The following is a 20,038-nucleotide window of genomic DNA, read 5'->3' on the forward strand; positions in this document are numbered from 1 at the left end:
AGTCTTTGCTGTGAAAGACATCAGTAGCATGTACACTTTAGAGCAACAATTGTCAATTGTCCTTCCTTCTTGCTATTACTCAGAACAAGCGCATGAGAGAGAAAGAGAGCACAAGTGGGTTGTTTGGACAGACACAGTTTATGATCATTGTATTTTAAGAAAAAACTTTTTTTTCAATATGACAGATTCAGCTACATATAAAAATCTCTCACCCACAGACCTACATTAAATTGTTTCTTCTTGGGAGGTACACAGCCAACACAAAAGCCAGTTACTTGAAAAGAACAGCACAACAGTGTCCCCCCCCCTTCCACACACACACACACACACACACACACACACACCACACAGCATTTCTATGTAGGACAATGATTCTGGAAAATGTCGATCTATAGTACCTGGAAGGTGGGAGGCTAAAACATTGCCTCCCTTGACCATTACAATGGTGCTACCATGTATGGACTGCTAATAAATGGCTTGATCACTTGTTTCTCTTTCTCCTTGCCTCTGTCCTCATCCAGTAACCATAATGTTTCCTTGAGCAAGAGAAGCACCAACCTATAATGATCCAAGTAGGAAGAGGGAATGCCTTGAGTTAATAAGGCATAATGCCATTTTTGTGGGTATCAGGGTGTCTCCAAGCACAAGGTGGTGCTATTATATCAGGAGACCTAAGTAATCATACTGGAAGGAAAAGGTTCTGTTCCTAATTTAATGTTAAGCACCCTAAAATGCAATTTTTTCTTTGGTTACTTGCTACTGTTGAATCAGTACAGTGTTCAAACAAACTCTGCCTGGGAATGGACTTGCCACTGACTTCCCAGTGCATCCCATCCACAGTGTAGCCATCCCGGCCCAGCACCCAGTAACTCCGGAATGCCGCAACCCTGACTTGAACAAGTGCGGAAGCGGTAAACTGATGGCGCCATCTTTGACTCATAGATTAAAATATTGACTGGCATTTCTTGCATTTCTCCCAACATGTAAACTATACTGAGTATACTTATTTATATAAATAAAATAAATAATACATCACCCTGATGGAAATGAAAATTACAGCTATCCATTAGCAAAAATAATATAAATTTCCTAATTTTGTATTTATTCATGATTTTTCCAAATCTTCCCGAGAACGGCATGGAGTTTCAAAACAGATTAATTTCTCCTTTGTGAAAATGCAGGCTTATAGAGAAAATTAATTTTTACAAGATAATTTAAATTGATCATTTCAAAAAAAAAAAAAAAAACCCTTAAAGTAGGTAATTTGTGAATATTTTCCATTTAAAGCATTTAAAAACATTTCTGCCTGACTAATAACTGAAAGGCAGACAAAAGTCTTGGTAGTGTTGTTAGGGAAAACACCCACTGTTAACCCGCTGTTAAAATGGGTTTATGGAAACCAAGTTTTGCGAGCAGATAATCCACCTAAAAGAAACCACTATAAATTGTTTCTTAAAGCCTGTTTCCAAAGCGATAGATGAGGGCTCACAACTGGAAGACAACTTTTTGGTCAGATGGACACATCACTGACACTAAAAGGTCACGTTAATTTCAAAATGCAGACGAATGGCATAGCATTGCTGCTTACAGAACTGCTTCCTTACGGCTTCCTGGGCTGTGTGTTTTCATGCAGGTTCAAATATTGCTCTGTCAGTAGGGGGATTGCATGTTCAAACAGTGTTCGTGTGGGATCCTCCCCACAACCCAAATATATGTGTTTCAGGTGAATTATAGGTAGGGTAAGAGCCATAGCGTCAAACTCAAATCATGGTGATCACTCATGTTTTTCATGGTACTAGAGGGTATAGAACTGCTTTACCATAACTGTCCATGTCTTTGGGCTGCAAACATGGGAGAACATGAAAATCACACTCAGACTGAGCTGGATTCAAACCTACTGCTGCATGCACACTTCAGGCTCTGTGTACATTGCATCGCCATGCTGCTATAAAAGGTTACCAGCAGGAGAAACTGAAGATTGAACTCAGGAGTTTATACATGCAAAGCATGCACTCTACCAATGAGCTACACATACACACATTTTCTGAAACTGCTTGTCCCACGCGGGGAGCCAGAGCCTAACCCAGCAGCACGGGGTGCAAGGCTGGAGAGGGAGGGGACACACCCAGGACGGGATGCTAGTCCATCGCAAGGCACCAGAGTGGAGAGTAGGACCTGGCCCGGCCCAACCCCACCCAACCCAACCCACTGCGCCCCCGCCAATGAGCTACACCCCCTCCTTTCTTAAGGTGAAATGGTAAACTGTAATTTGCCCATTGTGTGTGTATGTATCCTATGTCCGTGCAATGGACAAATCAAGGGTGTTCCTTGCCTTGTTCCTAATGTCTGCAGGAGACGTTTTGTAACACCACTGCCCTGCAGAGAGCAAGAAGTTGATGAAAATGGAAGAAAATTTTTTTTTCAGTCAGTACATGAGCTCACAGTTGAAGAATGACAATGGCAATTTACATATTTTTTTTTCCCTAAACTCAAAAGTCATATCCAGTTTCTGTAGGAAAACAACCTGGAAAATCCATAAAAAGACCAAAGAAAAATCAGGATCAAAAGGATGATATCTTTGACAACATTCCACTTATAAAAAAGCAACTTAATTATTCTTATTGCAAAGATTAATGTCAATGCACCATGGCCTAGGAAGGCAAGTAAGACTTTAGAGTAAGACTGATAGTGTCACTAATCTCCATAAGGATACCAGTAATGGATGTAGTTAGAGGCTGGCTAATAACAGTCACATGACCAGCAAATTTCATACCATTTCTGAATACAGACACACAATGTCTATAACCGCTTGTCAGAACGGGTCGCAGCAAACCGGAGTCTGTGTTGCCGAGGGGACACACCCCGGACGGGACGCCAGTCCACCGCAAGGCACCCCAAGCAGGACTCGAACCCCAGAACCACCGGAGAGCAGGCCCCGGCCAAACCCGCTGCACCACCACCCCGTTAAAATATGCAGCATGAATGCAACTGTAAATTTAGGGAATATTAATTATCTAATAGGTCTCAGAATGACAGCCAAACATAATTATAAATTATGTATAAGAATAAACACATGGTTAATTATGTTTGTCTTTATGTTTTCTGCACAGTTGTGGGGCAGAGCTGGCAGACAGCTGAATAATCTGATACACCTCTATAATAAAAGTAGAGCCCATAAACCCAGAACATAGCCAGTAACAAGAAGACCTCGGTCACTAGCACTCAAGCACTAACCTGAGCTCCTCTTTCATCCCCTTATGGATGGGAGCAGCTGTATTATATCACAGTTTTAACTGCTTCCTAAACTGAAGGCAGCTGGTTGTCATTCCACTGGAGCTGGAGCTGAGAGTTATCAATCATATGCAACTCAACTCCCATGGTTCCATCTTCTGCTGCTTCACAGTTTACCCAATTTGTTCATTTGGTCATGTCCATGAGAAGGAAATCAGTGTTTGTGACTCTGAAATTAGGGTTCTCTCTTTTATCAGGAAAAGCTATTGTGAAACGTGCAAGAAAACATTGAAGACCACAGAGAATTAAGTGCCTAAATCCATTAAATTAGAATGAACGGCTCGAGAATGCCTCCGGTTAATGGAATGCTAAAGTTGTTCTTAAAGCAAAAAACTGGAATTTCATGTTAGTTGCTATACTACACTTAACAAAGAACCAACATTACCTCCGACCTGTGAAAAGGTATTTTTTCCCACTCTTCACATATTTGGAAAAGTCGTTACATTTACATTTATTTATTTAGCTGATGCTTTTATCCAAAATAGCTTATAATGTTGTCATTCAGTTCTTGCCTTTCATGTTAAAACGACTATATTCATAAAAATTATAACATTTGAGACAGTATCACAGCATAATTTTCCCAAAACACATCATGTTTAGTTCTGATCCATAATTTCTCACACCCCTGTGAAGTCATACAACTAAAAATTACGATGGGTGTTAATTCCCGTTGCCTGAGCAAAACCACCTATGCGTCTCTGTCCAGTGATGTGATTTTCCATTTGAATTCTTCTGCTGTTTCACAGCTCCTTGCTGCTGTTCTCCTCTGAGCACTCCGTTCTTCTATTCATTTTTTTTGGGCACCCTGATAAAATAAACCATCCTTTCAGGTGCATCTTCTCTGCTCCACCCCCCTTTCCGCAATGCCTGTGCCCATTTGTTCCCACCCAAACCTTGAATTGAACCACACCTTCTCAATCATCCAGTTTTTTTAGTGCCTCCAGTGCAGCCTCTCTTCTGGGATCTTTCACTATATTCCATACTTGACACTCTACTATTCACATCTACTCTTCATCTCTATATTTCAAACTTTCCTTTTCCCCTCCATCTCTCATCATCTTTCTTCCCAGACATCCAAGAACAACACCGTTTTCCCAAAATACATACAATAATTTATTGATAACAATGGCATCATTAATATCTGTTGCCTTTCATATTGAAATTACTATAAATTGATTAATAAAAATAATTGTTAATCTATGAGACAGTACTACAGCCAAGTTTTCCCTAAAAGTATGATTTTTTGGTTGACATATAATTTCTCACACACCTGAGCAGCCATTCATCTCAAACTCATGATGTGTAGCTGAGGTCTCTTGGTCCTCAGAGACCGTAGCTCTAAAGCAGCTGTGCAATTCATTTATAAAGTAGAAAGTTTCCTGCTCTAAGCTCTTGATAAGAAACACAGAAACCATTTGAACACTGTATGTACAACTAAAAGCGCCTTTTCTTGCATGAATCATCTGAATAACAGGTCAGCACCATTCGAAAAGCCATTATTTATTTCCCTCATAACATGAAACAGTGACTAATACATTTGTAGTTTATTCTTAAAACTGGACAAAGAACGTTTATTGTCTGAAAAATACTTTAAAATATTTTTTGAAAAATTTAAAAATATAAAAATTAGCACCTTTTGCTGATAAACATGCATTACAATAATTATAACAAACACACAAGATGTACTGTACAGACACTCAAATGAAAAAATTAAGAGACAAACATTATTTTGACTTTGCTAGGCTTGCTGAAAATGCACTCAGCTGACAATCATCACATTTACATTTATCTGACGCTTTTCTCCAAAGCAACTTACAATGTCATTACAATTATTTACGCTTTTATAGAGCTGGGCAATTTTTACTAGAGCAATTTTAGGGAAAGTACCTTGCTCAAAGGTACTACAGCTGGAGATCGAACCTGCGACCTTCGGATCCAAGCTCTAACCACTACACTACCAGCTGTCCCATCGCATCTATGACATAACAATGTTGCTCCTCGGCTCTGAGAACGCTGAGTGATGCTAGGGAATTTCATCAGAAACACTGACATGCAACACACTCATCGAACATCACGGAACGGGGGGAGTCTCTTACTTTGCCGGTCAGAAAGCCCTAAATTCTCTAGTCTTGGGACTTGTTTTACATGCTGTCTCCATGTTTAAACTTAAACTATCCAGGCTTAAAACCTCAAAGTGGTTCTTCAAAAATAATCCTTTAAAAAAGCACAGATAGGCACAGTTTGATGGGAAAACAACTCTGAAGGGAACCCTGAATGCTAACAGCTTTGTGAATGAAACCTGGTGTCCTGCTGCTTTATTGCAATATAATTTAACCTCTATAGGTAACTGTCCTGCACATAACACAGATGTTCAATCAGATACTACAGTAACATGTTAAGTTTTCTGATAATTCTATATTTTGTCATGAAAACATGCCAACTTTGGCAGCTTATTTGGATTTAACACCAAATCATCAAGTACAAACAAGAAAAACCTTTGGTTAAAAATATCTATTGCACTTGAGGTTTTCCCTACAGTACAAAGACCTACTGCACAACAAGTACTCAAGGACACGTCTACTACGTTATCTAATAAATAACCTTGACTGAACCGCTCTGATGAAAAGCTGGCAATTGCAGGTGATTCCAAATTACTAAATTGGGAATGTAACATTTTCAAAGTTCATATATAAATAAAAATATTTAAACAGCCTTAAAATACTCCGCGGTGATTTCCTGAAAATTTCTTGAAGTTGAATGGAGAAGAAGACACAGCATGGATCATCTTCCTTTCTCGGAGGACACGGCACCTGCAACATTCAACAGCAATCAGCTGGTTTTCTGGATTATGACACTGGTTGCTCGCTCAGTGACATTACGCATTTACCCCATCATGCCTCCATCTCCCTCATATCTTTTCATTCCCATCACCCCTTTTACCCGACTGCGCTCCCTTTCTACCGCTTCCACTTCAGTTTCTTCTTTTAACCTAATCTATCCCCTTTTGAACTCATTTTGAGATTTGACTGTGAAGCATAACAACGAAACTGCAGTCCTTTGAGAGCCAAAATCTAGAAACGAGCAACGTGAATGGCAGCATGACACCAGGCACTTGACTGCAGGAAATGAGCGGTGTGAAAAGCATGAGTGAAAAACTGTGAGCTTGTGGTGCACTGCTGAGAACCCAGATCAGTTCCATAGCACTCAGGATCAGCGTACACCCTTCCAGTTTCAAAATCCGCACTTGTCCCGGTCATCAAGACATTGCCATCATCTATGTAATGACACACATTTGCACCGTGACAACAGCAATGTTCCTTTGGGGCTTTTAAGCAGGGTCTGCTTCTCTGAGCTCACACTGCACAAAACAGGGGAAGAGACCGCTCCCACGTCATCTGTTCTACTGGATCAACACTTCCAAAATGTAAATATTCTGTGTTAGTGTGTCTTCCTCATAACAGGCCTGAAGAATCTGAAATTGGTCATAACTAGATTTTATGGGCATTTTCTCAGACCACACACAGCCAACAATCCTGAAATCACTACAATGTGCTCCTACAGTTTCGTAATTGCAACAACTGTCTAGACGTAAGAAGCCACCTGTTTTGTAACAAAACTCTAAATGGCTGCATTCCTTCTTGTTGTTCTATCGGCTCAGTTGCCGGGCTCTTTTGTAGGGTGGTCTACCACCGATGTTATATATGTGAATGCACAGCAGTACACAGTTCATGGTGTGTGTGTGTGTGTCCTACCTGTTCTCTCTCCCAGGCATTCATCCTCACACTCCTCCTGGGTATTGAAGCGGTTTTGGTTACCCCCACATCCACTGTAGATGAAGGGTCGGCAAGATTCCACCTGGGCGTTGAAGTACCAGCGCAGTGTGTAACGTGAGCAACTGCCCTCCTCTAGTGGCATTAGGCAGGGGTATGCTAGGGCTGGAAGAACATACAGCAGATGTGAGAAGGCCTTCCATCAGCTCCACAACTACCTGGTTAGTAAGTAGATGCATGCATGTCATACAAAAGATGAAGGATGCCATGAAAGATCATGCAGCTACAACCCCATGCAAGTATCTCGGGGTTTGAAGCATAGTTCCTCTTCAGTAAAGTGATGAAGACATGCAGAAAATTTTGGATCAAATCATGCAGCAGTAGAGACCAAGTGTGCAGCTCTGATTGAGATCTCAGTGCCATGCCATAGACAGTAAGTGAGACCAGCAAATAATAGTAGACAAAAAATACTGTAGATGAGGAAGAAGGCTTATCCTGGTGCACCATTAAACCTGTTGTACCAGAATAACACAACAGATTTAAATTTAAATTTCTGCATGAGTATCTGAATGCAAACCTTTACCGAAGCAACCCACACTGCATTGGTCCCTGCCAACTGTGCCCAGATCTGCCTGCCTCCACAGTATTGCCCTTCACCGCCCTCAACACTAACCTCTAGCCCATCATACACACACACACACACACACACACACACACACACGCACACACACACACACACACACACACACACACACACACACACACACACATACACACAGAGCCTCTCCCTCCAGCAGGGGATTTATTTTTTGCTTACACAATTACACTGAGAAAACCTTTGCTTTCGTCTATGTTTGGACAGCATTGCACTTTTTTTTCTGGCTCCTACTCGGAGTCATACATGAAAACATACATGGTGGATACCAAGCTAACAGACATTTGATTTTGAACAGAAATAGCCTCAAAGTCTTCCTCTTTCTGCCATGAATGAATCAGAACTGTTTTTTTCACTGCCTTCTCAGCTTCAGAGCCCTAAATGCCAATTACTCTACTAACTTAATTTCCTCCTACCTGTCCTCCTCAATGAAATAAACACATTCCAGAAAGACACTGTTATTATGGTGGTCCTGCTAATAAGCAAGAGTATTTTAGGGATATACGACCTTCACATGAAAATTGGGGCTTGCATCTTACCACTGCACCTTTGAGAGACATCCCAGATGACCAGATATGATATAACCCCTTTATACAAAGCTTCAGCAGAAGGTTCAAACGTGAAGATATCTCAGACACAAGGAAAGAATGTTGCATCCACAATGTTGGGAGTACCACAAGGGGTTTACCTTCCCCTGAGATCTCCTTCCAGAGTCGTGCAGCTTGAAGGGGTTCAGCAGTGCTGGCTTCACCTGAACAGAGATGGCAACTCTACACTCAGCTAATCCTTCAGTTTTGATTACTGAATCTTGTTGACCATTATCAACAACAGTTGAATAAACGTGATCGGTTACGTACCTTTTGTGAGTATGGCTGTTGGGATGAAGTCATTGACTTCCTCCATGGGACCATCATATTTCGCAATGGAGTAGATGTGTTCATAATCAGGATCATTGGTGTTCACTACCACACGCAGCTCCCGTCCTAAAAGACAGGGTGGCGCCACACAACTCAGGGCCCCCTTTTGCATCATGAGTCTATCTTAGATGTTCAGGAATTCCCACTGAGATTAAAATACCTTTATTCTGGGGGTCTCTCTCTTTTTGACAGGTACTTACACCTCCATTTTTGTCCACCATGCTAACACCTTCGAAATATGGCAGTTGTGTATTCGAACACACTATGATTAGTATTGCCATCATAGTCTCATGTTTCAATTGTTGGGCAGAATCTGACTTGCTCTTCCAGATAGAACAAAGACCTCTGAACCATTCTTCTTCTTGGCTTCCATTCTGCTGTGTGATGTAGTCACACACAACACGTGCACACACACAACAGAGCCTGATGATACTGAAAGGCTTTTCAGAATAATCCCCTTCCAGAGATGACACATAAAATAGACAGAACTGAATCGAAATGAAGAGAACAGAAAAGACCGTGTTCATGGTAGTAATTATATGTGTTTTATCATTCATGGTTAGAATGGTTAGTGTGAGAAAAAGAAAGCAGGCAGGAAGTCACACACACGTAGGACAGACTACACACTTACCCTCCTCGCCCTGCCGGGACAGTTGCCACTCAGGGATAGGTCGTACCTGAACCTTCTGCACCGGCGGGCGGGATGGCAAGTCTGGGATAAGACCTAAGGAGGCACGAGAATGATGGGATAGGATCCAAGAAAGACATAGATGAAGAAAAAAACTAATGACATCCAGACTACATGTACATTCACACACTGGAGCATCAGTTTATGGTCTGAAGGGAATAGACTGGGACCATCACAAAGCATGCAATCGCCTTACACAAACTGAGTTTGCAATCATCACCAACTCAGAACCGGGATGAGAACCAGAAACAGACTGGTAAGTCAGGGATGTGAAACCATGCCCCGGAACACAGTAGTGCGACTCTCAGAACACTCATTCTGATATTCCTTCACAACCAGAATGGAAAGCAACATAAGATGCGGTGATCTCCAGATGGGATGATCCTCTAAGAACTCCAATGAGCACCACTAACATAACCAATCCTACTCCAGAGACGCAACACCGAGATACTGTAGGCTAGGGTCGATGTCCACATGTTCATGTATCCGGTCCTTTAAAGACAAAAGTCTTTTTGAACAGGAAGTACACATTATGAGAGAGTATCAGAAAAATAACTGAAAATTAGTAAGGACTAGTATGAAGGAAAAATGTTGCTCCATTATTAAAATCTACACACACAAATCAGACTTGGAATTTTGAATTTTTGAGTTTGGAACATACTGTATTAGTGATGATTTTCATCAACAGTAAAATGCCCATGATTACCCCACATCCTGGTTAATGGCATACCTACATAGCTCAACATGTCTAATGTTACAATGGTTTTGGAGATAGAGTGACTTCATGTTGTCCTTGTGGGAATGACTTACCACCACATGCTGAAAAACAGACAAGAAAAAAGAACAAGAAAATCAAAGTGGCTTTGAGTTCAGTCATAATAGTACTCATAGACAGGATGGATAAGTATACATTCATCCTGTTATGCAGACATATATAGAGTTCCGATAAGAAAGGTTAGTGTTGGCAGACGGAGAGTTAGATATAGGACATTTCAAAACAGAAATTCATGTTTTATTAAAGTAAAATTCATTGTTTAAAAAATGTAACAGACCACTTAGAATCTAATAATCTGTTGTATTATATATTAAATTTGATGTCTCTGACAACAAATATACTTTCTAGTTTTCCAATTACATATGCAGTTTTGACAACAGCCACAGTAAAAAAGTCAGCCATGGTTCAATACCATCTCCTGCTGCTCATTTCTAATTATTTCTGTCTGATAGCAGAGGCTTGAGATATCTGATATAACATGGCTTTGACATTCCCGCAATGGAACTCACCACAGTGCTGGCTCATCTCAGAGCGGACGTATGTACGGATTTCGTCTTCCTTGAGGCAGAGAGAGAGAGAGAGAGCGAGCGATAAATACAAGTGCTCGTGCTGTGTGGAGCTACTGCCTCAGGGGCAACTGCAAAATCACATCAGTCATCAGCTTTGAAGCAAGGGCTAGTGCAGGGTAAAGGGCACTGTGGTACACTGACCGTCATGCCTGGCTCGCCCTTGTCTCCTTTGGCACCATCTGGACCAGCCTCCCCCTAAAACACAAGCACAGTTCATCCTCACACCTGGAGCCCCTCTGAACACCTGCCCCCTGCTTCCACATTTAACATCACATGGAGACACACTGAACTGGGCACCTGACCCGTGAAGCACGAGGCATCCATTCACCAACACTTGAATTAGTTACTGCCTATTGAACTGGTCTCTAAATACTTAAAAACCCATGAGTACAGAAGTATTAGCACTTTACAGGTGTTTTCATTGACAGTGGTGATTAAGGTCATCCACACAGCAGCAGCAGAGAGCAGAGCGCCACTGAGATGAAAACAATGTGAGTTGCTCCACCACTGAGAGCAAGAAATACCTGGCAAGTGTGAGCGGCTGAAAACTGTTGGCACAACGCACCTGCTCTCCCCTCTCTCCAGGGATACCCGGGATACCTTGAGGTCCTACCATAGAAGGGCCAGGTGGGCCGCGTTCACCCTTCAACACAACAAAACATAGCAGATCACTGTAACGTCACCGCTACAACACAACACAAGACCCCTTGTACTTTACACTGAAACACCAGATCCTTTGACAGTTGTTTCATCAGTATTTAATTAAATCAGACTGTGAACCTTACTTTACCTTCTGGCCCTGCAGTCCTTCAGGACCTTTAGCACCTGCTGGACCTTGGGGTCCTGTTAGACCCGGGGATCCATCTGTACCCATAGGACCAGGGGGGCCAGGTATACCAGGAGGGCCCTTCACAGTGAGAGGGTTGTTGAGGACAGCAGGCAATGGAACGAACACTGAACATACTGTTATTGTGTTCCGTGGACAGGTGCACAGATGCAGGCACACCCTTACCCTCTCACCCTTCTCGCCCTGGGTGCCTTTGGGTCCCATCACTCCGTCAAAGCCCCTGTCGCCCTTAAAACACACATTGAAAGGACTGTGAGTGCTTAAAACAAGCACAGAGATACACAGAAACATGCACAGAAGAAGAACAAAAAAGACAAATCACTACTTTAAGCTTCCCAACACTTACAGCGACCTTTATATTTTTCCACATATCCATATTCAGCCTTCCTCACTTTGTCCTTGCTTCTCACACCATTATTTTCAGGTATTCTTTCTTAAATCATTTATCAAACGCACTCTGCATCCCCTCTTTCCCAGTTCCCATCACCTCACCTTAGGGCCAATCAGTCCTTCTTTTCCAGGGACCCCTGGGGCTCCTGTGGAACCCAGCTCTCCCTGTTACAAAGACACAGATTTGGATTACAGAATTAACATGTTTAACTTAAGGAGTTAAACTTATTACGAGTGAATCTTATATAGTTAGAATATTAACCATGATTTTTTCACTCTTGCAATGTGAACTTGTGCTAACAGAGGATAATTATTATAGTGAAAAAAGCTGGTAAAAGATTTTTCTAATGAGAAAAACACACCCTTTAATCTTAATTTCAGATTAACTATTACCAGTAAATTACAATCAATAAAAGCTACATACTTCAGATGTCCCTATATTTATTCATAGGTTATCTTCTGTAAAAAACTTCCGATAAAGCTAAAATAAATAAATATATATTCTCTGTAACATTCCATTCACTATGAATAACTGCTTGTTCAGTGCAGGTTTGCAACAGCAGACATATGGGAAGCATGGGGTGTGAGGCAGGGAATAACCTAGATGGATTACAGGTTCAACAAATTCTTTTTTATAGACACAATTAATAAGAAGACTTTGTAATACTTTTCATTTTACATATACATTTATTCATTTAGCAGACACTTTTCTCCAAAGCGACGTACATCTCATAGACAATAAAATTTGTACGTTACATATATGCAGAGAGACTTGGATGCAGACTTGTGATTAAGTAGTTTGTTTCTTTCCACCATACGAATCAATGTACATCACACGAGTAGCTGCATAAAACTTTATCTGAATAGCGACGATTTCTTGCTAGTAACTTTATATATATATTAACATTTATGGAAATATATGTTTATATATATAATATACATAAAACATTTTAACATGTTTATTAACCCTGAACTGAACTAAAATGAAAAACTGTGTTAAATGAGTAAAAAAAAAAACACCTATTTAATGAAGATTGTTCATTTGTTCACCCTGTAAACATCCCTCATGTTACTGATCACCAACACTAGCAAACAGCAGCCCCAGCTCTAAACACCGTGGAAGCCAGAGGAGTCACAGCAGTCTCGCACTCCTATTCTATTTGAAAGCATTCTACTGCTAAATGGCTGAGTGTGAAAACACAGGATGCATTTGCTTTGCAAATTTTAAAAAAGAAAATGGTGAAGGAAACAGTTAAAAATACGTAAATAAATGAACAGGAAAAATGTTTGTATCTTTTAACGTGTATAACTTGACGGTTTGTAGCCAGTGTACTATTCTTATTGCTTTGTTGCTTAGCTTGCAGTTTTGTCTAAAAACACAATTTTGCTCATTATTTTACTAGAGTAATTCATGATAACCATCTTGCTCAGGACTACTGCAGCAGGGCTCGTTTCGGAGCTTGAATCAGCAATCACATGGCTGACATGAGATGGTTATGTCATAGGGCTGAAAACAATGGAAATTAAAACTCCCACATAAACAGATTTTAATGATGGATGAGACTGTCCCTGACTGAGTGCCACTGACTGCTCAGGTCTTCATTCATTTGTTCATTTTCAATAAATACAAATACCAAATGCAGGGTCATGGTGACGCGGAGCGCATCATGGTACACCCTGGATGGGAGGTCAATCCACATCAGTCCATCTCAGGACAATCACAGACATATATTCACTCATAAGCACACTATAGGCAATTTGGAGGAACACATTTTAGCGCTACACGTAAAAACGGGACCACTGTGAGAAACCAATGCAAACATGGAGAGAACATGCACACTCCACACAGACTGGGACTACCTTGATCTGATTCAGTACAATAACTAAAATTCATAAGTCTACACAGCAATCCACGAGAAGCTGTTAGGTGATGCGCTGTTCTTACCTGCTCTCCCTTCCTTCCCGGTAAACCCGGTCGCCCAGGGACACCAGGGATCCCCTGAATACACAAACAGAACGTTTCACAAACCCCAGCATAAAAACGCACTGGGAGTACAAATGTAGAGTAACAGCTCATTTTACACCTCTTTTAACAGTTGTGTTTCTTCGTAAGAGGTGCGGTGAATTTTGACTGCAGGGTTAAATATCATTTGTACTTTGAACACCTCTGTCACCTGGCTGCTCTCACCTTCTCCCCCTTGGCTCCAGTGGCACCACAGGCTCCCTTGGGACCCCTGTCTCCCTGTAGCACAGTTCATTGCACATTACACTTTTCGTGAAAGTATGAGGCAGGCCAAAAGCGACTATTTTACGTCTATGTTACTCAACTACGAAGCGTTGAAACGACATACCTAAGTTTTTCTTTTCAGCTACCTGTGACAACGACCATGGTTGAGAATGCTTTTTGAATACTATGCTTTTTCAGAGTTCAGTTTTAGCTGAAATTAACCAAGTGGTACCTAATGTCTATATGAGGAGCCTATGAAATTTTAAATCTATTGCGTTAAATTTATTGCGAAACAAAAATCATGAGATAAAGTTAATAAACATTACATTATCATTAGTTAAGATTAATTTAGTTCACAAGTTAACTCAATTATTAGTGTGTACTGTATTTGTTAATATTAGTTAAACAGTGGTTTCACTCAGCAAACACACTGTCGCGGGAAGGATCCAAAGTCGTGCCAAAAGACAGACCTTGGATCCACGAAGCCCGACGAGTCCAGCATCTCCCCGTTCACCCCGCAGCCCTGGAACACCATCTTTCCCTGGCAAACCCTAAAAACACAAAAGAGAAGAATCACCCTTTGGTCACAAAACCACACATCAGGCAGTGGAGAAAATGTCTTCACCACTCAGAGGGTCCTCAGGGGTTCTGCTTTGAAACAGCTGAAGAGATTACTAAGAAACTTCAGATGGAAGGGAGATACTCACAGCCTCTCCGGGAAGCCCTGGCAGCCCTGGCTCTCCCTGCAGTCAACGGCAAGAACATCAAAACACATGTTACTGGCGCTGTAATACACTCATGAATCCTCCAACATGACACTATCTGAAGTTCACATTAAAAATCAACACCGAACGGCACAAGAGTCTACTGTCAATATTTTTTCATGGGAGTACTGTTAGTAAGATACAAATTCACACCCTCTTTTCATGGTAAAAATCTATCTGGTGTTTTACTGAGGTGATACTAATACCTAAGTAGGTTCAGATGAGTTTCAGTGGTTCCTCATTCATCAGACTAATGGATATTGAGTTGTGATGCCTCACCTTCTGTCCGCTGGGACCGCGAGCCCCCTGGAACCCCATGGAGCCCCTCTCCCCTGGCTCTCCCCTCAGACCCTGTCAGATGGAAATTCTCACATCATCATACATACACCACCCTATCCTATCATACTGATCCATGGACCTGTGATGCATTACAGTTCTCTCATGCCCATATCCCTTTGGTCATGCAAAGTGCAATTACATATACAAGTCCTAATAACGTTCATGTGGGCTTAGCTCCTTGTACTAAATTGAATAAATTGACCATAATTCCACAAACGAGCATCCTATTTATTTCCTTATAGTATCCCTTTTGACAGCCCCTTTTACAACTTTTGCATTCCCATAACCTCCAGTATATGAGTGAGAGCTCTGCCAATCTGCATTAACCTGTGGTATTCAGCAGTGAGCAGTGACCTACCTGCTCTCCAGGTGGACCCTCCTGTCCCTTCACACCCTTCTCTCCTTGTGCCCCTTTGGGAGCCCTGTCCCCCTGAAATAAAGAAAAATGTTTACAGTCAGCCTTTGAAAGGCACTGATCTATTATGGTACAGTATTTAAAATTAAAACAGTTCACCACTATTTTAGTGTAGGTCAAAGTGGCAAGTATTACTGTTCAACAAGAAAATCGGAAGACGGGTGGCTGCGTGGTCCACAGGATTGGGAGCTCACCATTTCGCCCTTGTTTCCTTTCTCGCCTGGTGGACCGCTGACCAGTAACGTCTCACCCTTTGAAAGACAAGGCAGAATGGACTTACAGTGATGCTTAAAATACTATACCAAAGACCCACACTTATGCAGAACATGCAGACATGCACAAAATACAATGTAAACAGTCACCTTCTCTCCTTTTGCACCTGGGGTTCCAAGTTCACCCTGAAACACCAGAGAATTTCTATGGTCACATAGCGGCGCATTTCATGAATATTTTGAATCTTTTTGATCCTTCCACAAACACAATAAAATAGAAACAATGCCAGAAAAGGGTGAAACGGAGCCCTCCTCACCTTCTCTCCCCTCTCTCCTCTACTTCCCGGAGGTCCCTGAAAAACAAATTGCTTTAGAGTCATGAAAAAAGATGTCATTGAGTTATAGTTGAATGTTTTTCTGTGCTTTAGGCACACACATGCAGACAGACAGATCAGAGGTATTCTTTGAGCCTGAGAGGCGTAGTCAGTTAAAGCTCAAAGTGAATAGTTACTGTTGGTCCTCTTTCTCCAGCCAGTCCAGCACGACCCTCCTCTCCCTGCAATGGAAACACATACCGGTAAGACCCTGGCTGAAAACACGGTAAAACGCATTAAAATTTATACTAAAAGCAGCATTGTGATGCGAGTCAATTGCCATTTGCCACAGTAATACCTAGCAGTGCAATACACAAACCTATTAATCATAAATTCTGTAATAGCATTTTCTTAATACTATTTCACTACACATACACCCTACAATATGAACAGTAGTGTAATACATACAATTGAGTTAGATACCAACACAACTGTAGTAATATGGACTATGAGTACTCTCTTACCCTTGGGCCAGGATCTCCCCTTTCTCCCCTTGATCCAGGCATGCCTATTCCCACCTCACCCTGTGGGGAAAAAAGAAAAAAAACTTCCTCAATTTATCATTTGCTAATTTGATGGAAAGATCTTAACATTTCCAGCTTACTTCTTTTCCTTCAGGCAGGATCAAAATGAAAATAGCTGCCTCTGGCTGTGTAGTCGATATGCGAAATATGTGTACAAAGCCTACCTGCAATGCATATGCATGCTCTCATACCTTGTCACCCTTGACTCCATGAGCACCAGCAGCACCCTTTCAAGGAGACAGATGTGGTAAAATCATAAATCATGAAATTCGTTGTAAAACAGCAAGTTGACAACTGAAAAGAAAACTATATAGTGATCTACTTTAGTGTAGAAATGCCTTTAGTTTTTGTTCCATCTGATTCTTTACACTCATTTAGGCTTCAGTCATCTGTCCAGTTTACTGTAGATAACTGTGTTTAATGGTTATACAGTTATTCAGAGGAAAAAATAATTCTCATAAAGGAGTTTGGACTCCAGGCCCTGCTATACATACCGTTGGCCCAGGAGGTCCTGGAGAGCCTGCAGATCCAGGGGTTCCCTCCTTCCCTGGGAATCCTTGGGGACCCTTCGAAGTGCACAAATAAGATATAACAATAGATATACAGGGTTACAGGATCATATTCTAGAGACAAATGCCTATGGCATACACTCACTTCCCTATTCAAAACTAGGAATACACTGAGCCCTCATGTTACAAAAGGTCGAGTTATGAATTTTCAAAGCTAAAAACATTTTTAGTTTATTAATTGTATTGTATTTTCCTCATTTTGCTAAAAATTTCTTTGTTGTAAAGTGAACGTTATGTACATTGCCCTTAGTAAGAAGTAAAATACACCTAAACAAAGTAGGAGAGTAGGATTCTATTCAAACACTCCAGCAGTCTTTACAGCTTGCCTCTGGTGTTCTTGAGTGTCAGTGATCATAAGGTGACAAATGTTGCCCATGTTTATGGGATAAATCAGTTCATGACACTAAAATAAAAGCTTATAACATATTCTTTGTTATAGCTATATCTGAGACTTTTATAGAACAAACCCAGTGAACAAATCGAGTAGCATCTATAATTAAGCTGTTATTAACTCTGTAGATTTAAAAAAAAAGTTGAAAGTGGGCGGATGCTAACAAATGTTGCACATCCTTATGGAATGAATCAATCAGCAACTCACATTTGACTGAAGGTTAGGCATATGAAGCTTTTTTATTTTTGGAATTTTAAAGTGCTCTTGATTGTGATGTTTCTAATTAATAAGCGGTGATAAAATCAAACTCCAGTGACTAATTTCTGCCCTGTCCAGGGTGTTCCTTACCTCACATCTTGTGTTTCTACAATAGAATACAACATAGCCACCATGCACAGCACAAAAAGTTGATGAGAATGGAATACATATAAATAAACCTTTTTATCCATTTCAGCTTAATCTCAGTTACAGAACCTAACCAGTCAATAAATCAAGGTATGTCTGTATTATTAAACTTTTCTTGATTGTGATGCAGTGGTAAAAGCAACCACAGATTTACAAAAAAAAAAAAAAAAATTTAAATCACAGACTTCCAGTCCCATTATATTAAAGTATTGTGGCGCGCAGCGCTCTGGGTTTGGATGGGGTGAAGAAGGATGCACAGGCAGCGTTCATGATGAACGTTTTATTAGAACACTGATACACAGGGAAATAATGCTCTTGGTCCGAGGCCCCTGTTTCCTCAAGAACCTGTGCCTCAAACCAGCCCTCCCAGCCTGCTTAGCACCCCCAGCCTTTCCCTTTCTCCACTGGCAAACACGGACATCCCTTCATTTTGCTCGTAAGGCCCCCCAGCGGTCGTACACTTTGCTCATTTTTCCCCATAATGCAACTATTTATAATAGACCCCTTTCCCACCCAAACACACAGCAACACGGGTCATTACAGTATATTCCAGTCCTAAGTATATTAAAGTTGGCACCAAATGAACATTTTTATATGTAGCAAATACTACATTGTAGCAATCTTAATGCCGCTGAAAATATTTCTAAAGTATAAAAAGAAGGCAAAAAATATGGTTCCAAGTTCATTTTTATCAGTTTTTTCTGTCAGGTTTTAGAAATGTGCTGATCAGAGTACGAGCACTGGAAGGCCTACACTGCGGTGCCCTCTTACCCTCACACCGAGGAGACCTGGGGGACCAGGCTGCCCATTCTCTCCTCTCTGTCCAGAAAGGCCTGGAGTTCCTGCAATACCCTGTGGTCCGGGAGGACCTGGGGGACCTGGCGATCCAGTGTCACCCTAAGGACAACATTTTACAGAAGAAAATTAATTCAAGGGGAAAAATACCAATGTGGACCAGAGAGAAGTCAAAATTGAATCAAATGAGTTGAAAAACAAAATACTGTAGAGGGCAACATCATAAAGTCCATCTTCGTACATTACTGGCATATTATACGAATAAACTGCAATATTTTGAGTTTTTTTGATTAAGAGGGAAAGAACTGTAATATGTAAAAATCAAGCTCCTGTATAATAGCCTACAATTTATAATGCACTCTTAATAAACATAACATAAAACAGTAAAGTTATAATTAATTTTCGTTCATATAACTCCTGGACGTAATGGTTGTCAGTATCATTTTCAAGTTTTAAATGAATTCCTCTTGTAGCAACTTAGTGTGAGATGAAGTATTAAAGGATTAAAACTCAGAATTTACCTGCGCAGCATTACTAAAATAAACCCTTTTCATGTGCTAATGATGCCCATCCTTGCTTGCCGAGCCTGGTCTGTCACACTTCCAAGCCCCCAACAGTAGCACTTTGAACTGCCACGGGCTCCACAACACCACAACACCAGCACACAAATCCTCCCTGAGCTCCGCAAAGCACAAAATATGCCCTGCATATACAGTAAGTTGATTTAAACTCACCTTCAACCCTTGCGGACCTGGCTGACCTCGCGGCCCAGAAAGACCGACACCAGGCTCCCCCTGAAAGAGAAAACCCAGAGTCAAGGTTAGAGAATGGGACAACTTCAGATGAACACTGGAACAGAAGATGTTTAGCTTCTTCACAATACGTATATTACGTTTAGACACCATCAAAATGCTGCAGTATTCATTGCTAAAAGATCATCTACAAAAAGAATGAGGGAAAGGAAGGGCAGATGGGGTGGGAGCACACTGGATGGAGAAACAGTATACAGTATACTGTACCCAGTTTCAAGCTGATCCAGCAAAAGATGAAGGGGAAGAAATCCAGTGTAATTGTTGGAGTGAAGGAGAAAAAGAGAGAAAGACAGGATAACAGCAGATCAA

At 41.1% G+C, this 20,038-nt stretch overlaps 1 protein-coding gene across 1 annotated transcript in view; it reads right to left on the bottom strand.

The window, feature by feature from the left end:
- Positions 1-4,445: 4,445 nt before the first annotated feature.
- Positions 4,446-20,038, bottom strand: part of col7a1 (collagen, type VII, alpha 1) — a 75,883-nt gene continuing 60,290 nt past the window's right edge. Inside the window, exons 95-121 of the mRNA XM_018756571.2 lie at positions 19,652-19,711; positions 18,894-19,019; positions 17,252-17,323; positions 16,949-16,984; positions 16,698-16,757; positions 16,371-16,415; positions 16,177-16,212; positions 16,010-16,045; positions 15,842-15,898; positions 15,591-15,662; positions 15,173-15,244; positions 14,837-14,872; positions 14,600-14,680; positions 14,091-14,144; positions 13,848-13,901; positions 12,005-12,067; positions 11,678-11,740; positions 11,456-11,572; positions 11,231-11,308; positions 10,807-10,860; positions 10,606-10,654; positions 10,132-10,140; positions 9,265-9,357; positions 8,574-8,699; positions 8,405-8,467; positions 7,044-7,226; positions 4,446-6,101 (exon numbers count right to left, since the gene is read on the bottom strand). Coding sequence (XP_018612087.1) covers positions 6,073-6,101; positions 7,044-7,226; positions 8,405-8,467; positions 8,574-8,699; positions 9,265-9,357; positions 10,132-10,140; positions 10,606-10,654; positions 10,807-10,860; positions 11,231-11,308; positions 11,456-11,572; positions 11,678-11,740; positions 12,005-12,067; positions 13,848-13,901; positions 14,091-14,144; positions 14,600-14,680; positions 14,837-14,872; positions 15,173-15,244; positions 15,591-15,662; positions 15,842-15,898; positions 16,010-16,045; positions 16,177-16,212; positions 16,371-16,415; positions 16,698-16,757; positions 16,949-16,984; positions 17,252-17,323; positions 18,894-19,019; positions 19,652-19,711 — 1,824 coding nt within the window. The 3' untranslated portion in view covers positions 4,446-6,072. The remainder of the gene's footprint in view (positions 6,102-7,043; positions 7,227-8,404; positions 8,468-8,573; positions 8,700-9,264; positions 9,358-10,131; positions 10,141-10,605; positions 10,655-10,806; positions 10,861-11,230; positions 11,309-11,455; positions 11,573-11,677; positions 11,741-12,004; positions 12,068-13,847; positions 13,902-14,090; positions 14,145-14,599; positions 14,681-14,836; positions 14,873-15,172; positions 15,245-15,590; positions 15,663-15,841; positions 15,899-16,009; positions 16,046-16,176; positions 16,213-16,370; positions 16,416-16,697; positions 16,758-16,948; positions 16,985-17,251; positions 17,324-18,893; positions 19,020-19,651; positions 19,712-20,038) is intronic.

This window comes from Scleropages formosus, chromosome 2, assembly GCF_900964775.1.
Source record: "Scleropages formosus chromosome 2, fSclFor1.1, whole genome shotgun sequence".
NCBI classification, from domain to species: Eukaryota; Metazoa; Chordata; class Actinopteri; order Osteoglossiformes; family Osteoglossidae; genus Scleropages; species Scleropages formosus.